Source organism: Chiloscyllium punctatum, chromosome 41, assembly GCF_047496795.1.
Source record: "Chiloscyllium punctatum isolate Juve2018m chromosome 41, sChiPun1.3, whole genome shotgun sequence".
NCBI classification, from domain to species: domain Eukaryota; kingdom Metazoa; phylum Chordata; class Chondrichthyes; order Orectolobiformes; family Hemiscylliidae; genus Chiloscyllium; species Chiloscyllium punctatum.
The window spans coordinates 27,703,173-27,728,599 of record NC_092779.1 but is presented as its reverse complement, the minus strand read 5'-3'; the positions used below and the strand labels follow the sequence as shown (position 1 = coordinate 27,728,599).

The 25,427-nt window shown below is 41.5% G+C and overlaps 1 protein-coding gene across 1 annotated transcript in view; it reads right to left on the bottom strand.

The window, feature by feature from the left end:
- LOC140464957 (collagen alpha-6(VI) chain-like) overlaps positions 1-25,199 on the bottom strand; it is a 139,595-nt gene extending 114,396 nt beyond the window's left edge. The window contains exons 1-3 of the mRNA XM_072560628.1: positions 25,173-25,199; positions 24,611-24,664; positions 5,366-5,463 (exon numbers count right to left, since the gene is read on the bottom strand). Of these exons, the coding sequence (XP_072416729.1) occupies positions 5,366-5,450 (85 nt within the window). The 5' untranslated portion in view covers positions 5,451-5,463; positions 24,611-24,664; positions 25,173-25,199. The remainder of the gene's footprint in view (positions 1-5,365; positions 5,464-24,610; positions 24,665-25,172) is intronic.
- Between the last annotated feature and the right edge of the window lie 228 nt (positions 25,200-25,427).

Genomic DNA, 25,427 nt, shown 5'->3' with positions numbered 1-25,427 from the left:
TCGGTCCCTTTTATATCTTTCCCCTCATCTTAAACCTGTGCCCTCTAGTTTTGGACTCTCCTATCCTGGGAAAATACCTTGACAATTCACGCAATCCATGCCCCTCATGGTTTTATAAACTTCTGTAAGGTGACCCCTCAGCTTCCAGCGTTCCAGGGAAAATAGCCCAGCCTATTCAGCCTCTCCCTATAGCTTGTAGATATTATGCAATGCATCTTGTAGATAGTATGCAATGCTGCTCCTGAATGTTGGTGGTAGAGGGAATGGATTCTTGTAGATGTGATTAGACTAGATTAGATTATCTACAGTATGGAAACAGGTCCTTCGGCCCAACAAGTCCACACCGACCCTCCGAAGAGTAACCCACCCAGACCCATTCCCCTACCCTATGCTTACCCCTAACTAATGCACCTAACACTTTGGGCAATTTAGCATGGCCAATTCACCTGATCTACACATCCTTGGATCATGGGAGGAAACCAGAGTACCTGGAGGAAACCCACACCGACACTGGGAGAACGTGCAAACTTCACACAGACAGTCGCCCAAGGCTGGAATCGAACCCAGGTCCCTGGTGCTGTGAGGCAGCAGTGCTAACCACTGAGCCACCATGCTGCCCCATGTGGTGCCAAACAAGTGGGCTGCTTTGTCCTCGATGGTGTCAAGCTACTTGTGTGTTGTTGGAGCTGCACCCATCCAGACAAGTGGGAAGTATTCTATCATACTTCTGATTTGTGCCGAGGCGATAGTGGACAGGCTTTGGAGAGACAGGGGGTGAGTTACTTGCCATGGTATTCCTAGCCTCTGGCCTGCTCTTGTAGCCACTGTGTTTATGAGGTGAGCCCAGTTGAATTTCTAGTCAACGGTAACCCCAAAGATGTTGATAGTGGGGGATTCAGCGATGGTAACACCATTGAGCATCAAGGAGCAGTGGTTAGATTGTCTCTTATTGGTGATAGTCATTATTTAGCATCACATGACCTATGTTGTGGACTGTTGTCAGCCACTAGACATTAGAACATAAAAAAAAGGAGCAGGAATAGGCCATCGAGCCTGCTTTGCCATTCAATTAGATCATGGCTGATCTTTTTAGTGGACTCAGTTTCACTTCCCCATCTGCTCACCATAACCCTTAATTCCTTTACTGTTCAAGAATCTATCTATCTTTGCCTTAAAAACATTCAACGAGGTAGCCTCAGCTGCTTCACTGGACAGTGAATCCCACAGATTCACAGCCCTTTGGGTGAAGTTCCTCTTCAGCTCAGTCCTAATTCAGCTCCACCTTATTGTGAGGCCATGCCCCCAATTGTATTTTCACCTGCCTGTGGAAACAACCTCCCAGCTTCCAACTTATCTCTTCCCTTCATAATTTTAGATGTTTCTTCTAAATTCTAATAAATATAGTCCTGGTCTACTCAATTTCTGCTCATAAGCCAACCCTCTCAAATCCGGAATTAACCTAATGAACTTCCGCTGCACCCCTTCCAATGCCAGTACATCCTTTCTCAAGTAAGGAGAACATAATTGGTTTGGCCTCACCAGCATCCTGTACAGCTGAAGCATAACCTCCCTGGTTTTAAACACCATCCCTTTCGCAATGAAGGATTATATTCCATTTGCCTTCTTAATTACCTGCTGCAACTGCAAACCAATATTTTGTGATTCATGCACATGGACACCCAGGTCCCTCTGTATAGCAGCATGCTGCAATTTTCCACCAATTAAATAATAGTCCATTTTGTTGTTGTTTCTACCAAAATGGATGACTTCACATTTATCAACATTGTACCCCATCTGCCAGATCCTTATCCACTCACTTAACCTATCCAAATCCCTCTGCAGATGTTGTGTCCTCTGCACACTTTGCTCTACCACTCATCTTAGTGTCATCTGCAAAATCACCTATATAAATTGTAAACAATTGCAGTACTAATACTGATCCCTGAGGCATACCACGGGCCATGGATCTCCATCCAGAAAAAGACCCATTTTTCCCCACTTCTTGCATTCTCTTAGTTAACGACGCCTCTATCCATGCTAATACGTTATCTGTAACATCGTGCATCTTTACCTTATGCAGCAATGTTTTGTGCAGCATCTTGTCAAATGCCTTGTGGAAATCCAAATACACATCCACTGGTTCCCCACTGTGCTCATAATGTCCTCAAAGAACTCCAGTAAATTAGCTAAACGTGACTTGCCTTTCCTGAAGCCATGCTGTAAATGTCCGATGAGACAATTTCTATCCAGATGTTGCTGTTTCTTTCTTCATGAAAGACTCATGCATTTTCACCACCAAATAAACTCAATATGACCATTAATTTGTCAGAAAATATTGCAATAATGGGACTTTTGATTTTTTTTCATAAAAGAGAATTTGGTGAAATAGTCAGTCACCCGGATGTGATTGTATCCTTGGTTGTGGAAAATATTGGTCATGATTTGGAAATCTGCTAAGAGCATCAGAAACCTTCATGTGTGGGCCTTACGTGTATCATACTTTGAAATTGTGCTCTTGGATCTTTAGAAGTCAACATTAATGCACTTACGTGAAGCTTTAAAGAGACTATTTCCAACAGTTTGTAGTCAGTATGAACAATGAAATGATTGTTATAAGGTATTCTTGTGTTCCAAAAACTAAAGTGAGAGTATCCATTTCTATATTGGCGTACTTTGTCTGAACAGACTTAAGAATGTTAGAATCAAATACAATTAGCTTGTGTCATCCTGAAATGGAGATGATTCAGATGGCTTTCTGGGATGCATCTACTTCCAGTGTGCTAAACTTAATGGAGTCATAATTTTGGAGAATATATTTACTATAAGTCAGAACATTTTTGATGGATCAAAAAATGTGCTGATGATCCCCTTGCCAAATCTTTGTGGAGATCCTTGTGAAAGCAAAGATATTTTGCTGAAAATTCCAGAACTTACAAAGTTAAAAAGTTGAAGAAACTGAAAAACCTTTGTAAGTTACCTTTGTCTTGTGATATAGGCATCTTCTGTATATGTTCTATTTTGGGAAGGCCAAATACTGTTTGATCTGGTTCACGTTGATTTGACATCCTTTGCTATTGAAAACGAAGCCTTGTTTTCTTGCTGCTTCCTTAAGCTGATCCAGGTTTGTGTCATGCTAACATTTAGTTTTCTTGTGAACTGCAATGCCATCTTTCATACTGAGACAACCTGGTAGATTTTGGCCGATACAATTTGAGGGTTGTTGGAATAGATTGGCTAATGGACAATCTAAATATTAATCTGAGAATACAGCATATAAAAAAATTGTTCAAAATGTTGTAAGTTCTTGTGATCCTGGGAAAAGGTACATGAGCCAATATTAATTCTTGGCATCAGATTTGGAAAAAGTGTCTTGCTGTTTTAAAATCAAAAGCCTTAACCGAGATAAATAGTCCTCAGTTTTGGTGGTACAATCTTTGCGCTGATGTGGCCTCTCTCTCCACATTGACAACACTGTCCTTTCTTCACAGTTCCCTGGCCTCAGCTTTGGAATATTACCACCTTTATAATTAAAATATGAACTGCCCCAAACCTTTTTCTCTACAGAACTTCTCTCTCACCTCCAATAAAAACTCTTTTGTTTCCTTGTTTTAGCATGTTTTCACCAAAGTCAAGTCTTCCCTGCACCATAAGAAATCAAATGGGGTTTCCTCCAAAATTTCAATAAATATCCAATCTCTGATCAGGTCATTTTTTTAAATGTCCTGTGTTCACAGATATCTGCTAAGCAATATAGGCCATTAATAAATTAATTATTGCTCTTTTCAAGATTTTGTTTCTATCTATTATATGTTGCTCTCTCTCTCTCTATGATTATAATTTCCTGAAGACCAAAATACATATCAACATAACCTTGTCATATGTAATCTCATTGTTGCTAACTGTTTCTTCATTCAACCGGTCTTGCTAAATGATCCACCAGAATGTTGCCAATTATATGGAATATAACATTGATTTGACCCTCATTTGATTTGATGGTTAACCCTGAAGTATTCCTGTATCCAATGAATAGCCAGTGCTAGTTCTGCCACTTGAGAGCTCATTAACGTCTGTCTACATACTCAAAACATTGTGGTAGTAGTTGGGCCTGTTCTGTGGCTTCTCCTCATTATAACTTGTTTCCCACGCTGTTGTGTTTTTTTCATAGTTGCTGTGCTGCTGGCAGCTTCTCAACCATTGAGCTGTTTCTTTAGTTAGCTCAGTGGTCCATCCTGTTGCTGGGTCTCTCATTCTCTGTCGTCATCTGATATTATGGTTGTAGTATTGGAAGAGCTTGCAATATATCACTTAATAAAGGTAGGCAAAGAGTTTTAAAGATTAATTTTCATCCTGATTATTTATCAGTACTGTGATCGAGTGGTCTAAGGCACTGGATTAAGGCAGTAGTCTATTTGGAAGAATGGGTTTGAATCCAACATTATCAAGTTACTTATAGATGGCCCAGTGGTTAGCCTCACAGCGCCATGGGGCCAGGTTTGATCCTACCCTCAGGTGACTGTGTGTGGAGTTTGCACATTCTCCCAATGGAGAATGGAGGCTTGACATGTATTCAATGAGCTGAATGGCCTGCTTCCACACTGTAGAGATTCTATGATTCCATGATTCTATGGATGCTTTATACTCTTAAACTTAACATAAAGTTGCATTTCCATACATCGTGTCTTCACTATATGACCTCTGACATATAATTGAGTATTAGACCTTTACAAATCCACTGAGAAAATAATTTGTATATTCTTTTAAAAATAGTTTTCATTCATTAAAATCAGGTTACTTCATTAAAATTGGGTTACTTACATATGATTGGTACTATGGTTTAAATGCTAATTTTTTCTTGAAATTGTTTTAATCAAACTTCACTACTGTTAAATATATTGAAAAATATTTTAAAGCAATTTATTGTTCCATATATTTTTAAATTGTGGTTCATGGCAGATTTTGCATACAGCAATATGTAAATAATTTTCAGCAGATGTTCTGAGAAAACACTTTTTTAAAAGTCCTATAGATGCACTGACAATGATTATAAAGCAGACTTTAGTTAAAACCATTCTGAGTCAGAATTGCAAATTTTAACCAAAATGGGAAGTGTGCTTAATTGTCTTACTGATACCTTAATCCCATAGGAGTCAGTTTTGTAGCTAGTCCTATATAATATTTTCTATTTGTCCCATTGTAAGAATAAAATTCTGGCACATTTTAACTAAGGTATCTTTGCAAAAAAATATTTTTGCATGCTTGTATTAAGAGGTTTTCCTGGGTTTGTAACTGATTATGGACTAAGGAGATACTTCCTTGAGATTCCACACTTAAAAAGAATCCATATTTTAATTAAAAAGCACTATACCAGGCTGCTGAGCGACAGTCGAGGTCAAACTTGTGAAAAGGAAGCCAATCAGTATGACTTCAAACTGAGCCATGTTGAAAGACATTCTGATGATTTCCCTACAAAAGCAAAGAAAGAAAACACAGTAGTTACATGTATTTGTTTGATGTTAGCACTGCTACCTGTATCAAAGCTGGATCTCTTGCTCTCTGTTGCAATTGGACTTATTGATTATCAGGAAATTCCAGGTAACGATCAACACCTCAACTCTCCAGAATCTTATGGTCAATTACATAGCAAATGCAACTCCTTTCCTGGATTTGGCAACACCACAGTTATGTCAATGTGATTCCAAAGAAGAATCTTTCATTTAGGATATAATGTATAATGTTTCACATTTTTCACCCCATAGCTCTATTCATACAATTGTATATTTCAAGTAATTTACTTGGCTATTTTCATGGGATTGACTGCAATAAATAGTATGTTCACATACTTGTTCAGCTGTTGGGTATTGTCTTAACAATATAATTAGCACCATTAACTGCCCAACAATGTAACTTCCAACACACATACAATGAGTGTGCAAAGCCCACAACAGCTTGACATTCACCATGTAAGGAGAAAGGGCTTCAGGAATATATCACGTGCATAGATACATGTTGGTAATACTGAGTATGATTTTCCAAAAGTTCTTTTGGACAAGACTAAGCTAATCTCCCAAAAATGAGCCCCAACTTCATTTGGTTATATTGTTGTATCTAAATGAAGCTCTTTATGCATAGAACATTTTTACAGTAGGTGTTCCCTGTATAACTTTAAATTGAGACCCAGAAGATTTTCCAAATGACTTACAAATTGTACTCTTTTTTTTCTCATTTTACTGGAGAAAGCAGCTTGCTTTCATTATTTAAATTCCTTGATGACATTTCCCCATCCTAATAGTTTCTGATGTTTGTCGGATATCTTAGAAAATTGAATATTGTAACAAGAAAAACACGAGTTTATACCATTCATAATTCCATAACATAGCAAAGTGCTTTAAAACCAGCTATGTACTTCTGAAGTGTAATCACTTCTGAAAACACAACTAATTTGTACACAACAAGATCCCATAAAGAACAATGACCAAATAAATTTGCATTTTAATGATGCTGGATGAGAATTAAAATGTTTGCAAAATAGGGGATGGGTGGGAGGATTCTGTACTCTTGCTAATTTAAAAAAATCTTTTACATCTGTCTACAGGGGTATACATCTCATCTGAAAGACGGCACTTCTGTGCAATTCTTCCTCAGTACCAGGCTAGAGTAGAAGCCCAATTATTTTGTTTTACTCAAGTTTCTGTTACGATTAAAACTGAACGATTTCCAAGGCATCGACAGAACAGAACATCTTAAAAGAATGTAGCAAATGTGAAATCAGTATGCTCACCATGCCTTCTCAAAACCAAAAGAAATTTGCATTAATATGGAACCATGAGTGTAATTCAATGTACCAGGAATTTTTTAGGAGCATCAAGAAGCAAAATTTGACAACAAAATGCAAAAATAGGGCAGATGTTACCGTGAAATTCATATAATGGATAACAGATTATAGCAGATGGCATGGTGGTTCAGTGGTTAGCACTGCTGCCTGACAGCATCAGGGACCTGGGTTCAATTCCAGCCTTGGGTGATTGTCTGGGGGCTGTTTGTCTGTGTGTGTTTCCTTCTGGAGCTTTGGTTTCTTCCCACAATGCAAAGATGTGCAGGTTAAGTAGATCAGCTGTGGGAAATGCAGGGTTACAGGGATAGGGTGGGTGTGAGTTGGATGATCTTTGAAGGATCAGTACAGACTTGATGGGCTGAATGGTCTGCTTCCACACTGTTAGATTCTATGCTAGATTGTCTAAAAGAAAACAAAGAACTGTGAATGCTGGCAATCTGAAATGCTGGAGAAATTCAGTAGATCTGGCAGCAGCTGTGGATAGAAAGTACAGTTAATATTTCAAAACTGGTGTGTCCAGTTCTAATGAAGAGTCACTGAACTCAAAACATTGATTCTGCTTTCTCCCCAGAGATGCTGCCAGACCTGCTGAGTATCTCCAGCAATTTCTGTTTTTGTAATAATTTGTTAGTTTAGATATTTATTTGGTGGCCAGTTGGAAGACGGATGTGCTTCTATATCTTTGTGGGCAAATTTACATGATGTGTTCCATGGGTTTGTGATTCATGGCCTCAATGCACTTCAGTCATCCCTCAACTTACACTTACAAAGGAGGTAGCCAAGGCATCCATGCCCTGTGGAAGGACAATTGAATTCTGTCCACTGCCTTTGAAGGAGGTTAAAGCCAGAGAATGCTATGGTGGTGTCAAAAATGAAGCATTGGTTCCTGATGCTGCATGAGTTGATAATAACTGCATGAATACTAGCTCTGAAAACAAAAAATGCTGGAGATCAGTGGGTCAGGCAGTGATCATACAGAAAAAGTAAGCTAACATTTCGAGTCTAGGTGACTCTTCAATAGAACTTTGATGAAGAGTTATCTAGACTGGAAACATTAGCTTGTTCCCTCTCCGTGGATGCTGCCTGACCCATTGTGATCTCCAGCATATTTTGTTTTCAGTTCAGATTCCAGCATCTGCAGTAATTTGCTCCTGACTATTAGCTCCTGTTTTCCAGAATGGATAATGTGATGTTAAACAGTTCTTAGGGTTTTAGGGCAAAAAAGAAAAAGTTTGACCTAAGGAGGATCTTAAAGGAGGAAAATGAAATAGAGATCTTCATAATTTTAAAGGTCTTTATTAGGCCAAATTTCAGCCTTTCTGTTCTATGTTATGTCTAAGTTCTATGATCACCCTTGTAAGTGATTACTTCTATCCAATGTTATTAAGGCATAAATGACATAAATTATGTCAAATCGTAACTTACATGGAATATCCCTGTCTATGTTTGAGCAAATGTCTCTGATACCTCGTGAGGTAAAACATCCCAAATTTAAGTGTTTCAAAGATTCAGCACAACAGTTCGCGAAGAAATTTCCAGATTTATTTTCGTTATTGCAGTGGAAAATCTAATCAATCCACTTGTCCGACAGGAGATTTTGATACCAAGCTAAAGGGGAACGGTGGAAATATGGTTTGTGTTAATCCCATTTATAAAGCTGATGAGTCATCAATATGGATCCCATTCTGTCTGAATTGCACGAAGTCCATGACAACTGGAACATTTTAGTTCTTGGAAATGTAGAAAAGCAGGAAATTAACTTCTGCTGACCTCCCTCCGCTACCCCCCCCCCCAACTGCAGGCTACAGCAAATCTTGAAAGAACTCTTAGAGACCAATAAAGGAGAAGTCCAAGAATACTTCCAACTGACCACATAAAATGTAACCACAAAAATAAACTCCGGTTATTATTATTTAGAGAACATCTTGACAAGTGTATCACCCATATCCCTTCCAGATGGAAGCAAAGTTTCAAATTAGTCCTCTGCGACCTTCAAAACTTTTTTCGATACCTCCCAAGTGGACCCCAACCAATTTCACAGCAAAGCTATTTCCAACCCCTAGAGAAAACTATTCTCAAAGTTCAATATTTTCTGCAGTAAGCTCCATACAATTAATAAAGCTAACACCTTCTCTCAACAGGTTTTGGTATCTCCAATGAATTAAACCTTTCCACAATGGATGTATGGAGCATTAGTGCATTAAAGAACTAATTATCATCTTTTCGGCAAGTATGCTCAGCACCTCAGCAGAACTAGACCAAGACAATTAGGGACGTTGCATTGTGTTAACATAGAAACATGGAAAATAGGTGCAGGAGTAGGCCATTCGGCCTTTTGAGCCTGCATCACTATTCAATATGATCGTGGCTGATCATGTAATCTCAGTATCCCATTCCTGCCATCTCCCATACCACAAGGGCCACATCCAGCTCTCTTTTGAATATATCTAATGAACTGGCTCCAACAACTTCCTGTGTGACAGAATTCCACAGGTTCACAACTCTCGGAGTGAAGAAATCCTTCCTCATCCTCAATGGCCTGCCCCTTAATCCTAGACTGTGACCCCTAGTTCTGGACTTCCCCAACATCGGGAACATTCTTCCCGCATCCAGCCTGTCCAGGCCCATCAGGATTTTATGTGTTTCTATGAGATTCACCCCCTCATTCTTCTAAACTCCAGTGAGGACAAGCCCAGTCGATCCAGTCTTTCCTGGTATGTAAGTCCTGCCATATGTTGTCCACCCAGTTGATCTTCCCCATGCATTTATCTGTATGTCTATTTCAATGACAATGGACAAATGAGGAATCTCCAGCCATTTGGATATCTACAGTTCAAGTTAGCTATGGCTCAGTCGGTAGCGTTCTTGCCTCTGAATCGATTGAAGACTTGAGCACAAACATCTAGCCCAAGATATCACTATAAAATAACATTCCATGTTCCCAACACCAACAGCATAGGGTTACCCTCGCATTTACATTCCCAGCAATGGGACTTCTTCAGTGGTCTGAAAATTCCACCCTGTGTGTGTAAAATCATACAGATTGGTGTCTATGGTTATGACTCTCAATTTGAAATCATGAGTTCAAATCTTGACTTAGTAAATGGAATGAAACAAATCTTGGAATCTGTGGATTTAGCCTCAAACAAAAGCAATACTTAAAACTTCCATTGTACAATCTAAATTCAATGCTGAGCTTGGAAGTGAGCAGTAATCCTATTGAGAAGTGGGTTACCTTGACACATGCCACTATGTGGTTGTTAGCTTATTACATATGAATGCACAAGGAGCACAGTGAATCCTGCAGTGGGTCAGGCAGGAATTGACCACTCCACCATTACCTTACAGGTTTGAAGGTACTGGCACCATATTTAAAAAGCACTGGGACAGATGTTTATTCCCTTGTGAATGTATGCAAAAGGACTTCCCAACTCTCTGCTGTCACGAGCTCAACCCAGCGTTAAAGTTCCAAGAAATTAACTAAAAACTTTCTTCAAATTGTCCAGAATCTGATTTTTAGTCACCCAAGAAAGTTCCTCTTGTTCCTCAGTGCATGAAATTTTCATATTTTCATAAAAGCCAAATGGATCTTTAGTATGATTTAGAGGAGAAACCTACCATGCATACCCAGTCTAAGCTACACGTGACTCCACTCCAGACTGTAATTTGAGGCTGCTCAGAGGCTCTTGATGCCTCAGGCAGGTAGGATTAGGAAATTGCTACCATTATGGCCAAACCCCAAGAAATAAAATAAAACAACTCAGATGTCCCATTTCAAAAGGTCCATATGGTCCATTGGCAGGAGAATGTTTTTTTATTAATGCACTGGATAAGAGCATCACTGGCTGGGCCAGCATTTATGGCACACCCCTAATTGCCCAAAGAGCAGTTCAAACTCAACCACACTGCTGTGGGTCTGGAGAGACATGTAGGCCAGACCAGGTAAGGATGGCAGTTTCCTTCCCTGAAGGACATTAATGAACCAGATGGGCTTTTCCCAACAATTGACAATTGACTCATGGTCACCATTAGATTCTTAACTGCAGATTTTTATTGAATACAAGTTCCACTCTCTGCAAGGCGGGATTCAAACCCTGGTCCCTGGTCATTTCGCCACTACCTTAATGACTGTATTGGCGCCGCCTCGTGCTCCCATAAAGAGGTTGAGTAGTTCATCAACTTCATGAACACTTTATACCCGGACCTCATTCCTGATGAAGGGCTTGTGCCCGAAACATCAACCCTCCTGCTCTTCAGATGCTGCCTGACCTGCTGTGCTTTTCCAGTGCCACACTCTTTGTTCCTGGATCACTACTTCTTGGCTCTCTGGATCTTATAATACCATAAGACCGTCACCTCCCTGAAGTACTCAGTGAATTCAGAGAGTTTATCCAAAGTTAATGAGTCAAACACCCTCCTTCTGGATCTTTATGAATCTATGATTCTGTGCGGTAGCAACAATTGAAAATTTTGAAGGAAAGATCTGACAAGAAAACTTAAAAGTTGAATATGACAAATTGTCATTAAAAACACTACTTTTGCCAGAAATTTAAGCTGTGACCTTTCTTTGGGGCACTGTTTTGAATGAGCTTGCTCCCACACTCTTCCCATGGACAATTTTTCAAGTTGCACACCATGGGAAAGACATGAGAGATAATCACAAGGATCACACAGTTTCCCCTATTGTCCCCTCAAACTACTCATGTCAAAGCATGGTGTTCAGCAACCCTGCTTCCAAGACCAACGTAGACAAACCAGCCAGCAGTGAAATTTGCAGAATATCAAAATCAGCCCTGCTAACATTAACTTTGTGAATACCTTACAATCAATAAGACCAACATTTCCCCTGTCAGGAGTGTCAGTAACCTGAGGCCAAAAGTTTAAAATAATTTGTGATAGATTTGATCCGGAGATGAGAATTTTATTTAAATGATTAATTATTACAATATCGAAAATAGTGATCTGATATGACAGAACTCAATTATTGCTGGATAAATTTCAACAAAAATGTGACTTTTTCATCCTGCACTAATCAGGACAATTTGCAGGAATACTGATTAATGAGAAAAAGGCAATATTTGCACTGAATGGGTAGAGAGTGACGATTGGTTGGCAAGTGGATTCTGATTGGTGAAGGTTTTAACATGGAGAACATACCAGTTAATGATTGACAGTTAACTACCTGGTTTTGTCTAAATTTTAAACCAGGTATTTGTCCCTGAGCCTGTCAGCTTTTATGGGGTAGTGTCTTTCCTTGCACACCATTACTTTACATCTCTTAAACGGGAGGTGATTAGTCAAAGCGTTGCCCTGAGAAATGGTATCCCCTATTTTGCTGCTTCCATTTCCAGGATCCCCTAATGTGATTGTTGCCATAACTGCCTGTCATTGGAGATTATGTTCATTTGATGGCACACATCCTTTGACCAAGAACTGTCGGTCAGTGGGAAGGACAGTAACACTTCAGTCCCAGCTGTGCCATTAGAAATGGTCTGGAATGACCATAATGGAGGACAGAGAGACAGTGGAGACAGCGAGGTCTGCAGATGCTGGAGATCAGAGTTGAGAGTGTGTTACTGGAAAAGCACAGCAAGTCAGGCAGCATCTGAGGAGCAGGAAAATCGATGTTTCAGGATGGAGCCCTTCATCAGGAATAGGCTGGGAGCCTCAGGGATGGAGAGATAAATGGGAGGGGGGGTGGGGCTGGGGAGAAGGTAACTGAGAGTGTAATAGGTGGATGGAGGTGGGACTTATAATGGAGTCATCAGATAGGTGGGTACTCAGTCAAGTCTAGTGGAAGTTTCAAGCCATGGGTGTTGACGGGGTTGGGGTGGCAGGCATGTGTAATTATATGCCACACTTTACCGAATCAGGAGGGTATTTGTCCCTGAGCCTGTCAGCTTTTATGGGGTAGTATCTTTTCTTGCACACCATTACTTTACATCTCTTAAATGGGATGTGAATTACTAAGTGCTAAGTAGCATTCATCCTCTTAAGAAAACAGTGAGGAATACAGGTGTCACCTCACTGGAGAGTGTTTGTGCAGATGGAATCTGTTGCAGGAAACTCAGAAGGAATGTTAAGTGGGTCAGCATCCAGAGGAACACTAATGGCTAAATAGAGCAGTCTGTTTGGTGCACTAGGAATTCTGCCAGAGACCCTGCACTCAATATCAATGAGCACAACACAAACCCGACACTGGGTTTGGCACCAGGCCTACGGGCCTATCTTTTCCATAATGGAAGTGGTGATTGTTCATTCGTGCATGTGAATCAAGCAAAGCAGCAGTCGCCCATCATCTTGCTTTCATGGCTGTTGATATCAGTGTCCAAAAGGATTTATAGGGTGCCATAGCATTCAGCAATTTCCCAATAGAACAGCAGGATTGATGAGGCGTGCCCTCTGAGTGTGACTCCATGATGCATAAATCTGTTGTCCTCTCTCAGGATGGCAGCCTTCACCCTTCCAAAACAGTCACTTCACCGTTGCCATCAGTCAGCGAGCTCTGATGGCTACACACCAGGCCCCACAGACAAGGCCATGTCATCACATGGGTTGCAGCCACAGCAAGCCATTGTCAGCCACTTTTGATCCCCATTAGCAGGTTTTCATTCTCCCAGGCTGACCATTACCCAATTCCTTTGTCTGTCCAACTATTTTTGTCTCTCTCTGGGCTCCACCTCCACCAATATGTTACTCCTTCCCCTTCCCCACTTCTTCTGTAGCATATATACCAACCTTTTCCTAGCTACAATCAGTGCCTTTGAAGGGGCAGCACAGTGGCTCAATGGTTAGCACTGTCATCTCACAGCACCAGGGAGTTGAGTTCAATTCCAGCCTTGGGTGACTGTCTGTGTGGAGTTTGTACATTCTCCCTGTTTCTGTTTGGGTTTCCTGTGGGTGCTCCTGTTTCCTCCCACAGTCCAAAGATGTGCAGGTTAGGTGGATTTACCATGCTAAGTTGCCCATAACGTGCAGGCTAAGTGGATTAGCCACAGGAAATGTAGGGTTGGGGGTGAGATGCTCTTTGGGGGGGGATGGTGTGAACTTGATAGGCCTAATAGCCTGCTTCCACACTGTAGGGATTCTATAATTCCATTCTGAAGAAGGGTCACTGGATTCAAAGCATTAATTTGCTTTCTCTCCATGGATGCTGACACACCTGCTGAGTTTTTCAGGCAATTTCTGGTTTTGTGAGCTCTGATTGCTACCACTCATACTGAGATTTTGCAGCCTCAGCACAGACCTTCCAGACCCAATGTAAATTTGGTGTGGAGTATTTATTTTGTTCCAACTTTTATATTTGAATTTTGACAATGTGAATGTTGCCATGAGCAGTGTCAGAGGATAAAGGGGGACTGTGAACAAACAGAATTCACATTCCAACAAAAGAAGAAGATCAGAATATCTAGGCTGCTTCCTCTGCTTCCTATTCCTCCTCTACATATGCAAAGGCTCTTCACCTTCTTGCCATACAGCTGGCAGTAAGGGTTGTCCCTCATGAGGGTGGGATTCCAACAGACCATCAAAGCTGTTTTCGCCCACTTTGCTGAGGACTGAGAATCTCCTCCAGAGCATCCCAGGCAGACCAAGCCTTGTTTGTGTGTCAGCGTTATGCTCTATAACATTTCAAGTGGCAAGCGCAGCTTTTGTTGTATGCCTACTGTTTGAGCGGGCTGTGTATCAGTCATACAGTCAGCAGATAGCCTTCGCTAACCAATGTCCATTCTTTGCTTTGCTGAGATGGCAAAAATGAGGCTGACAAAGCAAACCACTGGAAAATGAATGCATTACGTCTGCTGCCAAGCACTGAACTTCATGATACATTGTATACCGTTACGCATCAGTTGTCCAGTAAGGGAGTTGAATCCCTTTTGGTTTCAGTATGCAGCAGAGTTGACATGTTGCAAAGAAATGTGAGCACAGTTCGAAGGCACTCTGTACCTTGGGCAAAGCTACAGTCTAGTGAAGCTGTGAGCTTGCCCTGGCTGCTGGTATCTGAAAAGTGAGAATAAAATATAGTTGGCATTGTGGACTTGAAGAGAGCACTGCTGGGACCTTCTGTACACAACAGTGGTAAATGGAGTACAAAGAGTACTATGTGGAGCATATAATCTAACAGAGAAATGGTTCATTTCTGTGTGCTCCAATGCAGTCCATCGTTAAGTTGACTTAACCAAAGTCCAACAAGATTAAGAAAATTTGAAAATTATTTTCAAAACATTTCAGCTGTGCTTCTTAAGTTGTTTGGTTTACTATGATCAAACATATTTTATCTAAATTGCTGAATCATGACATGATTTGGAGATGCCGGTGTTGGACCGGGGTGGGCAAAGTTAAAAATCACACAACACCAGGTTATAGTCCAACAGGTTTATTTGGAAGCACTAGCTTTCAGAGCACTGCTCCTTCATCAGGTGGTTCTGGAGTACCTGATGAAGGCCACAACCATCTGATGAAGGAGCAGCACTCCAAAAGCTAGTGCTTCCAAATAAACCTGTTGGACTATAACCTGGTGTTGTGTGATTTTTTTTTAACTGAATCATGACAGTAACTCAATAGGGGATCATTTTCAATGTTAGATCTAAAATTTCCTGTTTGTTAAAATTTTCCTTGCACTTGAGCCAAAGAGGAAGAGGCTATTGGAATCACTCACCACCACAAAATGTGTCAGCAGGATTGTTGATCTGCTGATTGGGAGGTGGCCATTTATTTTGTTAATCAGGCAGGCAGGAGAGGCTGAGAAAGTGTCCTGTTCTGTTTGGACATGTTTCAGGGGTCCACAGAACTGGAGGTATGTCAGTGTCAGAGCGTATGTGGAAGAGGCAGAGAGACCCTGATTGGGATTCAGTGAGCAAGGAGCGGAAAAATAATCCGTAAAACAAATACAATAAATGGATGTTGGAACTAAAATTGGTGAAGCTTTTGAATTGGGCAGCAGCGAAGCATGACAATAAAAAATCAACATTGTTCAGTACAATCCTGCATATTTTGAAAGTCGTGTTATTTCACTTGTTGAGGGAAATTTTCAATTTTGATGAGAATGTGACATGGACAATTTTAGATAAGTTGCCAATTATATTCTTCATGCATTTACTTCAAATAATCAGGTCAACAATGGGTGTGTAATTCAGTTCTGTGCATTTTATACCACTACTGAAAATTAAATTTGGCCCCTTGTATTTCCAGACCCTTGAATATCTTCTGCGACTGCACCAAGAAAGCAGTGCAACCTGGATGGACAAAGGTGCACAAAGGGATGAGAACATTGGGCCCCTGTTCTCTTTTTGCACTAGTCATTGTCATAGAAATCTACAGCACAGGAAAAAAGGCCCTTCTGCACCTGGGTAATCCGAGATAGACGATGGGAAAACAATTGTGGCTGTCAGAGCTGCTTCTTTTTTGAGGTATTTTAGATGTTGGAGATTATTTCCTTGAAGTCCAAGTGCAGCAATTACTGTTTTATATGCTGTTGCATTGCTTTGGAACTTTGGGGGACAAAAAGATCAAAACAACAGCCAATCAATCCAAAGATGTGCAGGTTAGGTGAATTGGCCAGGCTAAGTTGCCTGTAATGTTCAAGGATGTGTAGGTTAGGTACTTTAGTCTGGGGTAAGTGTAGAGTAATAGGGTAGGGGAATGGGTCTGGGTGGGTTACTCTTCTAGGGTCAGTGTGGACTTGTTGGACCAAATGGCCTGTTTCCACACTGTGGGGATTCTATGAATGGTGCTTTAAAAAAGAGAAAGACAGACAAAGGCAGTGACCACATAGTCAGCGAAAAAAAACATGTACTGCTATCTGACACAGCAGTGAATCTGCACAGTTACTACCTTCCCTGTTTGAGTTCAAATATCTCTGGACTTCGGAGAGCATCCAGGAAAAATCAATATACAGCGAAATTCACAGATGACCTTGGAGGAACCTGTGTAGGAGAGCTCACAGCACAGGAACAGGTAAGTGCATAGTTTTCACATGTAATCTTGCTGTAAATCTACAATAGTGAGTAGAATGGGTTCTTTCTTTCTTTTAGAGCAATAAGACGGTGCTATTTTCTGGGTCTGTAGATTGTGAAGGAGCAAAGATGGCCTTGAGTAAAGTGATGTGCTCTTCCTGTCAGATGTGGGAGTTTAGGGAAAGTTTCCATGTTACTGATAATCATTTCTGCAAGAAGTGTGTTTGGTTGCGAATCCTATCAGAATGAACAGGTCGGTTGGAGTGGCAGTTAGAAGCAATAAGGAATTTATAGGAGCTGGGGGTATGATGGATGGTGGTTGTAGGAAGGGAGAAAAGCTGCAGATACAGTCAGATAGATGGGTTAGCTCCAGGAAAGGTAGGAGAGGGAGGCAGGTAGTGCCGGATTCTCCTGGGGCTATCCCCATCTCAAGCAAGTATGCTGTTTTTGAAAATCTAGGTGGTGATGGATTCTCAAGGGAATGTAGGACTGACAGCCAAGTTACTAGTACTAAGATAGGCTCAAGTGTAATGAGGGTCATGTCAGGTTCCAAGCAGTCAATTGTCATAAGGATCTCTCTACTCAGAGGCAAAGACAGACATTTCTGCGGCCAGCAGCAAAAAATCAAAATGGTGTGTTGCCTCCCTGGTGCCAGGATCAAGAATATCTCAGAGAAGGTGCAGAATGTTTTCAAAGGGGACAGGAACCAGCAGGAGGTCATTGGAACTAATGATATAGGAAGGGGAAAGGATGAGATTCTAAAGGGCGAATAAAAGGAGTTAGGCAGGAATTTTAAAAGGACGTCTTCGAGGGTTGTAATATCTTGATTATTCATGGTGCTATGAGCTAGTGAGGGGAGGAATAGGAGGATTGAGCAGATTAATGCATGTCTGAGGAGCTGATGCAGAGGACAAGAGTTCACAGTTTTGGATCATTGGAATCTCTTCTCCGATAAAAGTGACCTGTACAAGAAGCATGAATTGCATTTGAATTGTAAGGGGACTAATATACTAGCAGGGAGATTTGCCAGAGTTGCTTGGGAGGATTTAAACTAGCATGGTAGGGGGTTGGGACCCAGGGAAATAGTGAGGAAATAGACCCAGGAAAATAGAGGAAAGAGATCAATCTGAGACTGGTACAGTTGAGAAAAGGAGCAAGTCAAACTGTCAGGGCAGGCAGAAACAAAGCAGAGAACAAGATATGACTGATAAATTAAACTGCATTTATTTCAGTGCAAGAGATCGAACAGGGAAGGCAGGTGAGCTCAGGGCATGGTTAGGAACATGGGACTAGGACATCATAACAATTACAGAGATGCAACTCAGAGATGTACAGGACTGGAAGCTTAATGTTCCAGGATACAAATGCTATAGGAAGGATAGAAAGGGGATCAAGAGAGGAGGGGGAATAGTGTTTTTGTTAAGGGATAGCATTATAATTTACTTAGGGAGGATATTCCTGGGAATACATACAAAGAAGTTATTTGGAACTGAGAATTAAGAAAGGGATGATCACCTCACTGGGATTGTAATAGAGACCACCCCACCCCCCCCCCCACCCTCACCAATAGTCAGCTGGAAATTGAGAAAACAAATTTGTCAAGAGATCTGTAATATCGGTTATCTGTAAGAATAATACGGTGGTTATAGTAGGGGATTTTAATTTTCCAAACATAGACTGGGACTGCCATAGTGTTAAGGGTTTAGGTGGAGAGGAAACAGTTAAGTGCGTACAAGAAAATTTTCTGAGTCAGTATGTGGATATATCTACCAAAGAAGGTGTAAATCCAGGGATGTGGAAGACAGGATTGGCAAAACAATTCTGGGCAGGAATGAAAGGAACAGGGTGGTCATTATGGGGGACTTTAACTTCCCCAACATTGACTGGAAATGCTATAACTCTAGTACGTTGGATGGATCAGCTTTTGTCCAATGTGTGCAGGAGGGTTTCCTGACACAGTATGTCGAAGGGCCAACAAGAGGGGAAGCTACACTGGATCTGTTGCTTGGTAATGAACCAGGCCAGGTGTTTGATTTAGTGGTAGGTGAGCATTTTGGAGAGAGTTACTATAATTCAGTTATGTTTAGGTTAGTGATAGAAAGGGTTAGGTACATGCCATAGGGCAAGAGTTTTCGATGGGGCAAGGGCAATTATAATGCGATTAGGCAAGACTTAGGATGCATAGAAAGGGGCAGCAAAATGCAGGGGATGGGAACAATCAAAATGTGGAGCTGGCTTAAGGAACAGTTATTGCGTGTCCTTGTCAGGTGTGTCCCTGTCAGGCAGGGTGGAAGTGCTAAGATAGGGGAACCATGGTTTACTACAGAAATTGCATCTCTTGTTAAGCGGAAGAAGGAGGCTTATGTGACGATGAGATGAGATGGTTAAGATGAAGCGATGAAGAGTTAGGATTAGGTGGGAAGGATTTAAAGACAGGGTTAAGAAGAGCAAGGAGAGGACATGAGCAGTCTTTAGCAGGTAGAATAAAGGAGAACCCTAAAGCTTTCTATAGGTATGTGAGGAATAAAAGGATAACTTGGGTGTGAATAGGGCCAGTCAAAGACAGAAGTGGGAAGTTGTTTGTGGACCCTGTGGAGATTAGAGAAGTGCTAAACGAACATTTCTCATCGGTTTACACTCAAGAAAAGGAGAATATTGTAACGGAGAAGAATAAACGACAAGATTTTAGACTAGAAAGAGTTGAGGTTAGTAAGGAAGCGGTGTTATCAATTCTAGAAGGAGTGAAAGTAGGATTTAATCAAGGATTCTCTGAGAAGCTAGAGAGGAAGTGTTGGAGCCTTTGGCATTGATCTTTGAGTCCTCATTGTCTACAGATTTGGTACCAGAGGACTGGAAGATTGCAAATGTTGCGCCCTTGTTCAAGAAGGGCAGTAGAGATGACCCAGGTAATTATAGGTCAGTGAGTCTTTCCTGTTGTAGGAAAAGTTTTGGAAAGGATTATAAGAGATAGTATTTATAATCATCTAGCAAGCAACAATTTGACTGGAGATAGTCAATATGGTATTGTCTAGGGCAGGTCATGTCTCACAAACCTCATTAAGGTTTTTGAGAAGGTGACCAGACATGTGGATGAGGATAGGGCAGTTGGCGTGGTGTACATGGACTTCAGTCACAGGTGAGGTGCCAGAAGACTGGTGTTTGGCTAACGCGGTGCCACTATTTAAGAAAGGCGGAAAGGAAAAATCAGGGAACTATAGACCAGTAAGCCTGACGTCAGTGGTGGGCAAGTTGTTGGAGAGAACCTGACGGACAGGATTTACATGTATTTGGAAAGGCAAGGACTGATTAGGGATAATCAACATGGCTTTGTGCGTGGGAAATCAGGTCTCGCAAACTTGATTGAGTTTCTTGAAGAAGTAACAAAGAGGATTGATGAGGGCAGAGTGATGGACGTGATCAAAATGGACTTCAGTAAGGCATTCGACAAGGTTCGTCATGGTAGATTGGTCAGCAAGGTTAGCTCTTATAGAATACAGGGAGAACTAGCCATTTGGATATAGAACTGGCTCAAAGGTAGAAGACAGAGGTTGGTGGTGGAGGGTTGTTTTTCAGACTGGAAGCCTGTGACCAATAGTGTGTCACAAGGATGGGTGCTGGGTTCACTACTTTTAGTCATTTATATAAATGATTTTGACGTGAACATCAGAGGTATAGTTCGTATCTTATCAAATGACAGCAAAATTGGAGGTGAGTGGACAGCGAAGAAGGTGAACTCAGAGTACAATAGGATCTTGATCAGATGGAGCATTGGGCCGAGAAGTGGCAGATAGTGATTAATTTAGATAAGTGTGAGGTGCTGCATTTTGAAAATGCAAATCAGAGCAGGATTTGTACACTTAATGGTAAGGTCCTGGGGAGTGTTGCTGAACAAAGAAACCTTGAAGTGCAGGTTCATAGTTCCTTGAAAGTGGAGTCTCAGGTAAATAGGATAGTGAAGAAGGCGTTTGGTATGCTTTCCTTTATTGGTTCGAGCATTGAGTGTAGGAGTTGGGAGGTCATATTGCGGCTGTACAGGACATTGGTTAGACCACTTTTGGAATATTGTGTGCAATTCTGGTCTCCCACCTATAGGAAGGATGTTGTGAAACTTGAAAGGGTTCAGGAAAGATTTACAAGGATGTTGCCAGGGTTGGAAGATTTGAGCTATAGCGATAGGCTGAATAGGCTGATCTGTTTTTTCTGGAGTGTCTGAGGCCGAGGGGTGACATTACAGAGGTTTATAAAGTCATGAGAATCATGGATAGGGTAAGTAGACAAGGTCATTTCTCTGGGGTGGGGGATGCCCGAACTAGACATAGGTTTAGGGTGAGAGGGGAAAGATATAAAAGGGACCTAAGGGGCAACGTTTTCACGCAGAGGGTGGTACATGTATGGAAAGCGCTTTCGGAGGAAGTGGTGGAGGCTGGTTTAAACATTTAAACGACATCTGGACGGGTATATAATTAGGAAGGGTTTAGAGGGATATTGGCCAAGTGCTGGCAAATGGGACCAGATTAGATTCTCGAAACATTGGCTTGTCCGCCCCCTGAAGCTGCCTGGCTTGCTGTGTTCTTCCAGCCTCCAGCTTGTCTGCCTATGATATCTGGTCAGCATGGATGAGTTGGAGCAAAGGGTCTGTTTCCATGCCGTAGATCTCTATGACTCTATGACCAGTCAAAAGCAACCACCGACTATTCTAATCCCATTTTTCAGAATTTGGCCCATAGTCTCGTATGCTTTGGCATCACAAGTGTATATCTATGTGTACCTTGTCTGATCAAAGTCAAAATGTGTGGTACTGGAAAAGCACAGCAAGTCAGGCAGCATCCGAGGAACAGGAGAATCAACATTTCAGACATAAGCCCCTCCTCAGGAATGAGAGGTGAGGAAGGGGGCTGAGAGATAAATAGGAGGGGGACAGTGGGGCTGGAGGGAAGGTAGCTGGAAAGGCAATAGGTAGATGCAGGTAGGGGTGATGGTGATAGGTTGGAGCGGAGGGTGGATCGGATAGGTGGGAAGGAAGATAGATGGGTGGGACAGTTCAAGAGAGCTATGCCAAGTAGGAGGGTTGGATCTGGAATAAGGTGGAGTTATGAGAGATGAGGAAACTGGTGAAATCGACATTGATGCTATGGGGTTGGAGGGTCCCAAGGTGGAAGATGAGGTGTTCTTCCTCCAGGCGATGGTTGCCTAGGATTTGGCAGTGGAGGAGGCCAAGGACTTGTATGTCCTTGGTGGAGTGGGAGGGGGAATTGAAGTGGTTGGCTACAGGATGGTGGAGTCGTTTGGTGCATGTTTGCTCTGATATATTCCCTGAGTTGGCATCCTGTCTCCCCAATGTAGAGACCACATCAAGAGCAACAGACACAGTTTGGATGTTGCAGGGAAATCTCTGTCGGATGTGGAAGGATCCTTTGGGGCCTTTTATGGAGGTCTGGGCACAGGTTTTATATCTCTTGCTGCGGCAAGGAAAGCTGCTGGGAGTGGAGGGTGGGTTGGCGGGGAACATGGACCTAACAATGGAGTCACACAGGGAATGATCTCCGCGGAATGCTGATAGGGGTGAGGAGGGAAATATATGTCTGGTGGTGGGGTCTGACTGTAAGTGTTGGAAATGGCGGAATATGATGCACTGTATCTGGAGATTGGTGGGGTGGAAGATGAGGACCAGGGTTTCTGTCTTTGTTGCAGTTGGAGGGGTGGGATTCAAGGGCGGAGGTACAGGAAGTCGAGGAGATGCGCTGGAGGTCATTATTGACCACGTGGGAGTGAAAATTGCGATCTTTGAAATAGGAGGCTACATGTGATGTTCTGGAATGGAATTGCTCGTCCTGGGAGAGGATACGGCAGAGGTGGAGGAATTGGGAGTAAGGGAGAGCGTTTTGATGGGGGGGAGGGGGAGAGGGGAGGCGATGTAGACCAGGTAGCTGTGGGAATCGGTAGGTTTGAAGTAGATGTCCATGTTGAGTCGGTCGCCGGAAACGGAGATGAAAGGTCCAGGAAGGTGACGGAGGTGTCTAAGAAGGTCCAGGTGAACTTGAGGTCAGGGTGGAAGGCGTTGGTGAAGCTGATGAACTGTTCAACCTCCTCATGGGAGCACAAGGTCACACCAATACAGTCATCAATGTAGCGGGGATTATCAAAGTCCACTCAAGTGCTTGATGACTAGGTGAACATGTTATGACCATAAACAAAAGAAATAAATACATCAAATGACACATTCCATGTATTTTTTTCCATTAGCAATGATGGATGCAACAGATGCCACACATCCAACATTGTTCAGGATGGGTGCAAGTGGAAGTCAAACTTAAATAGTTATCACCAATAATATGATTTTATGACAGTGAATTTTCACCTGCACTTTAATTTTCTATATTCATTAATTGTTAAAAATTCATTATTAAGTAATAAATTTATTTTTAATTTTCAGTATTTCACGTGCAATTCATATTCTCATGGGTTTTTTCACTTAATTAGTGATTGCATGAAACATATCAGGAAGTCCACCAAGTAAGCTATTGCATTATTAGATTAGATTCCCTCCAGTGTAGAAACAGGCCCTTTGGCCCAACCAGTCCACACCGACCTTCTGAAGACGTAACCCACCCAGACCCATTTCCCTCTGACTAATGCATCTAACACAATGTGCAATTTAACATGGCCAATTCACCTGACCTGCAGGTCTTTGGATTGTGGGAGGAAACCAGAGCACCCAAAGGAAACCCACGCAGACACAGGGAGAATGTGCAAACTCCACACAGACAGTCTCCCGCAGCTGGAATCGAATCTGGGATGCTGCTGCTGTGAGGCAGCAGTGCTAACCACTGAGCCACCATGCCATCCAGCAATTTTTTGCTGGCTATAAATTAGAGAGTGAAGTAAATCTGTTAGCTTGGTATTTGCACAGTGCTTGTTTGTTGCATGCTGGATGATTTTTAATTGTCTTACTTTTTTGTAAATTTACTTTACTCAATAAATTCATGGTATCTTGGCATGTGAGATTATATCTCCTTTCTTCAGCACTTTCCCTTCATCTCCCCTTTCCTTTTTGTTGGGAACTGGCTGAAAGTTGTGATCGCCTTGCATTAGGAAATCTGGAGTAAACATTGGCTTAAATCAGTGATCACCTGTAACCTCACAATTGTTAGCCAGCTAAATTCTAAATGTGCATGTTAAACCATGTTGCAACTTTTTCAAGCATTTCAACCACAATATATATCTCATGCAATTCCTTGAAAGTCACTTTTCTCAAACTGTTGGATTTGAACAGACTGGTTCTCTGAGGCAAACAGATGAAAGCAAAATCTAGCGAACACCGTGCTATAATACAATAGTTTCCTGAAGAATTAACTATGTAAAAAACATTGATGAAGCTACCAAATTTCAGGAACTATGGCTCCAGTGAATTTGTTAAATCTAGACAGCTCAAACAAACATCATATTGAACTGTCAAGCCTGAATACCTGCACTTAGAATTCAAAACAGAAATTACAACATAAGATAACCTTTGTCATCTTCAAACAAACCGAATTATTAACGGTATTATCTTCTCATATAAACTTAAGTTATTGTGCAACTTAGTTATAATTGAGCAACTGGCAAGTTTAATGCCTGGTTTGCGCAAGCATGTTTGAAATTTAGTGTTTAGTGTTCTAAAAGTTCTCCAACTGATTTTTTAAAAGCAGGTTCACTCTATAATCTACACAACCAAAAGATGCTAGAATATTTTATAAACGGAAAAGACTCTGATCTCACCAACAGAGGATTATTTTGAGAGTTGTTTTCCCAGGTCAAGATTAAGAAAGAAATATGTTTTTCTTACCTGTTTGACTCTACATGGGAGCTACACCATCACCACAACCTTTGCCAATCGCACCTGCAAATGAAAACACTAAGTTCGAGTTGGATCGATGTTCTGTTTCCGCACTGTACATCTCTATGAATCTATGACTCCTATGTCCCCTCCTGTCTTTTCTAGTTGTTCAGACGGCACTCTGTACCATAAAGGAAGTATGAATGCAGATAATTATTTCACTTTGAATTGTTAACCAAACCCAGTGCTATCAGTGCATCCAGAAGGTTCTAAACAAACCTATTCTCAAACTCTTCGCACTGCATTAAAAATGTTCAAGTGGCTCATATATAATAGCATTAATGTAGTTAATTATGTGCCCAGATGTTCTCTGTTGTGCTGTAGCCTTTATCCAAGATGTTGAATTAAACATCTCCTTCCAAAGCTCTCCACATTGCATTTCTTCATGTAAACTGCACTTTCAAGATTCATTTTACAAAGGTATGAAACCAATGATTGAATATGACTCAACTCCATCACCTTCTCAATGGATTTGCCAATCCAAACCTGTTAGATAAAAAGCTTTACTTACTGCGCAATCCCTCAACGGTATCTGGGCTATCGCACCAAGCTCTGAAACCCAATTTTAAAACTGGAACAGCTGGCTTCAAACCACACCTCCTCAACAGCCCTCGACAAAGACCTTGGCAACTTGTCAAAGACACTTCCCGAAACTCAATCTTTCTTTCCAGATTCTCAGGAACCATCCAGTATCTTCTCTGTTTAACATTTCACCTGAATCAGGCCTCATATTGAATACTAGCCATAAAAGAAAACATGATCTGAA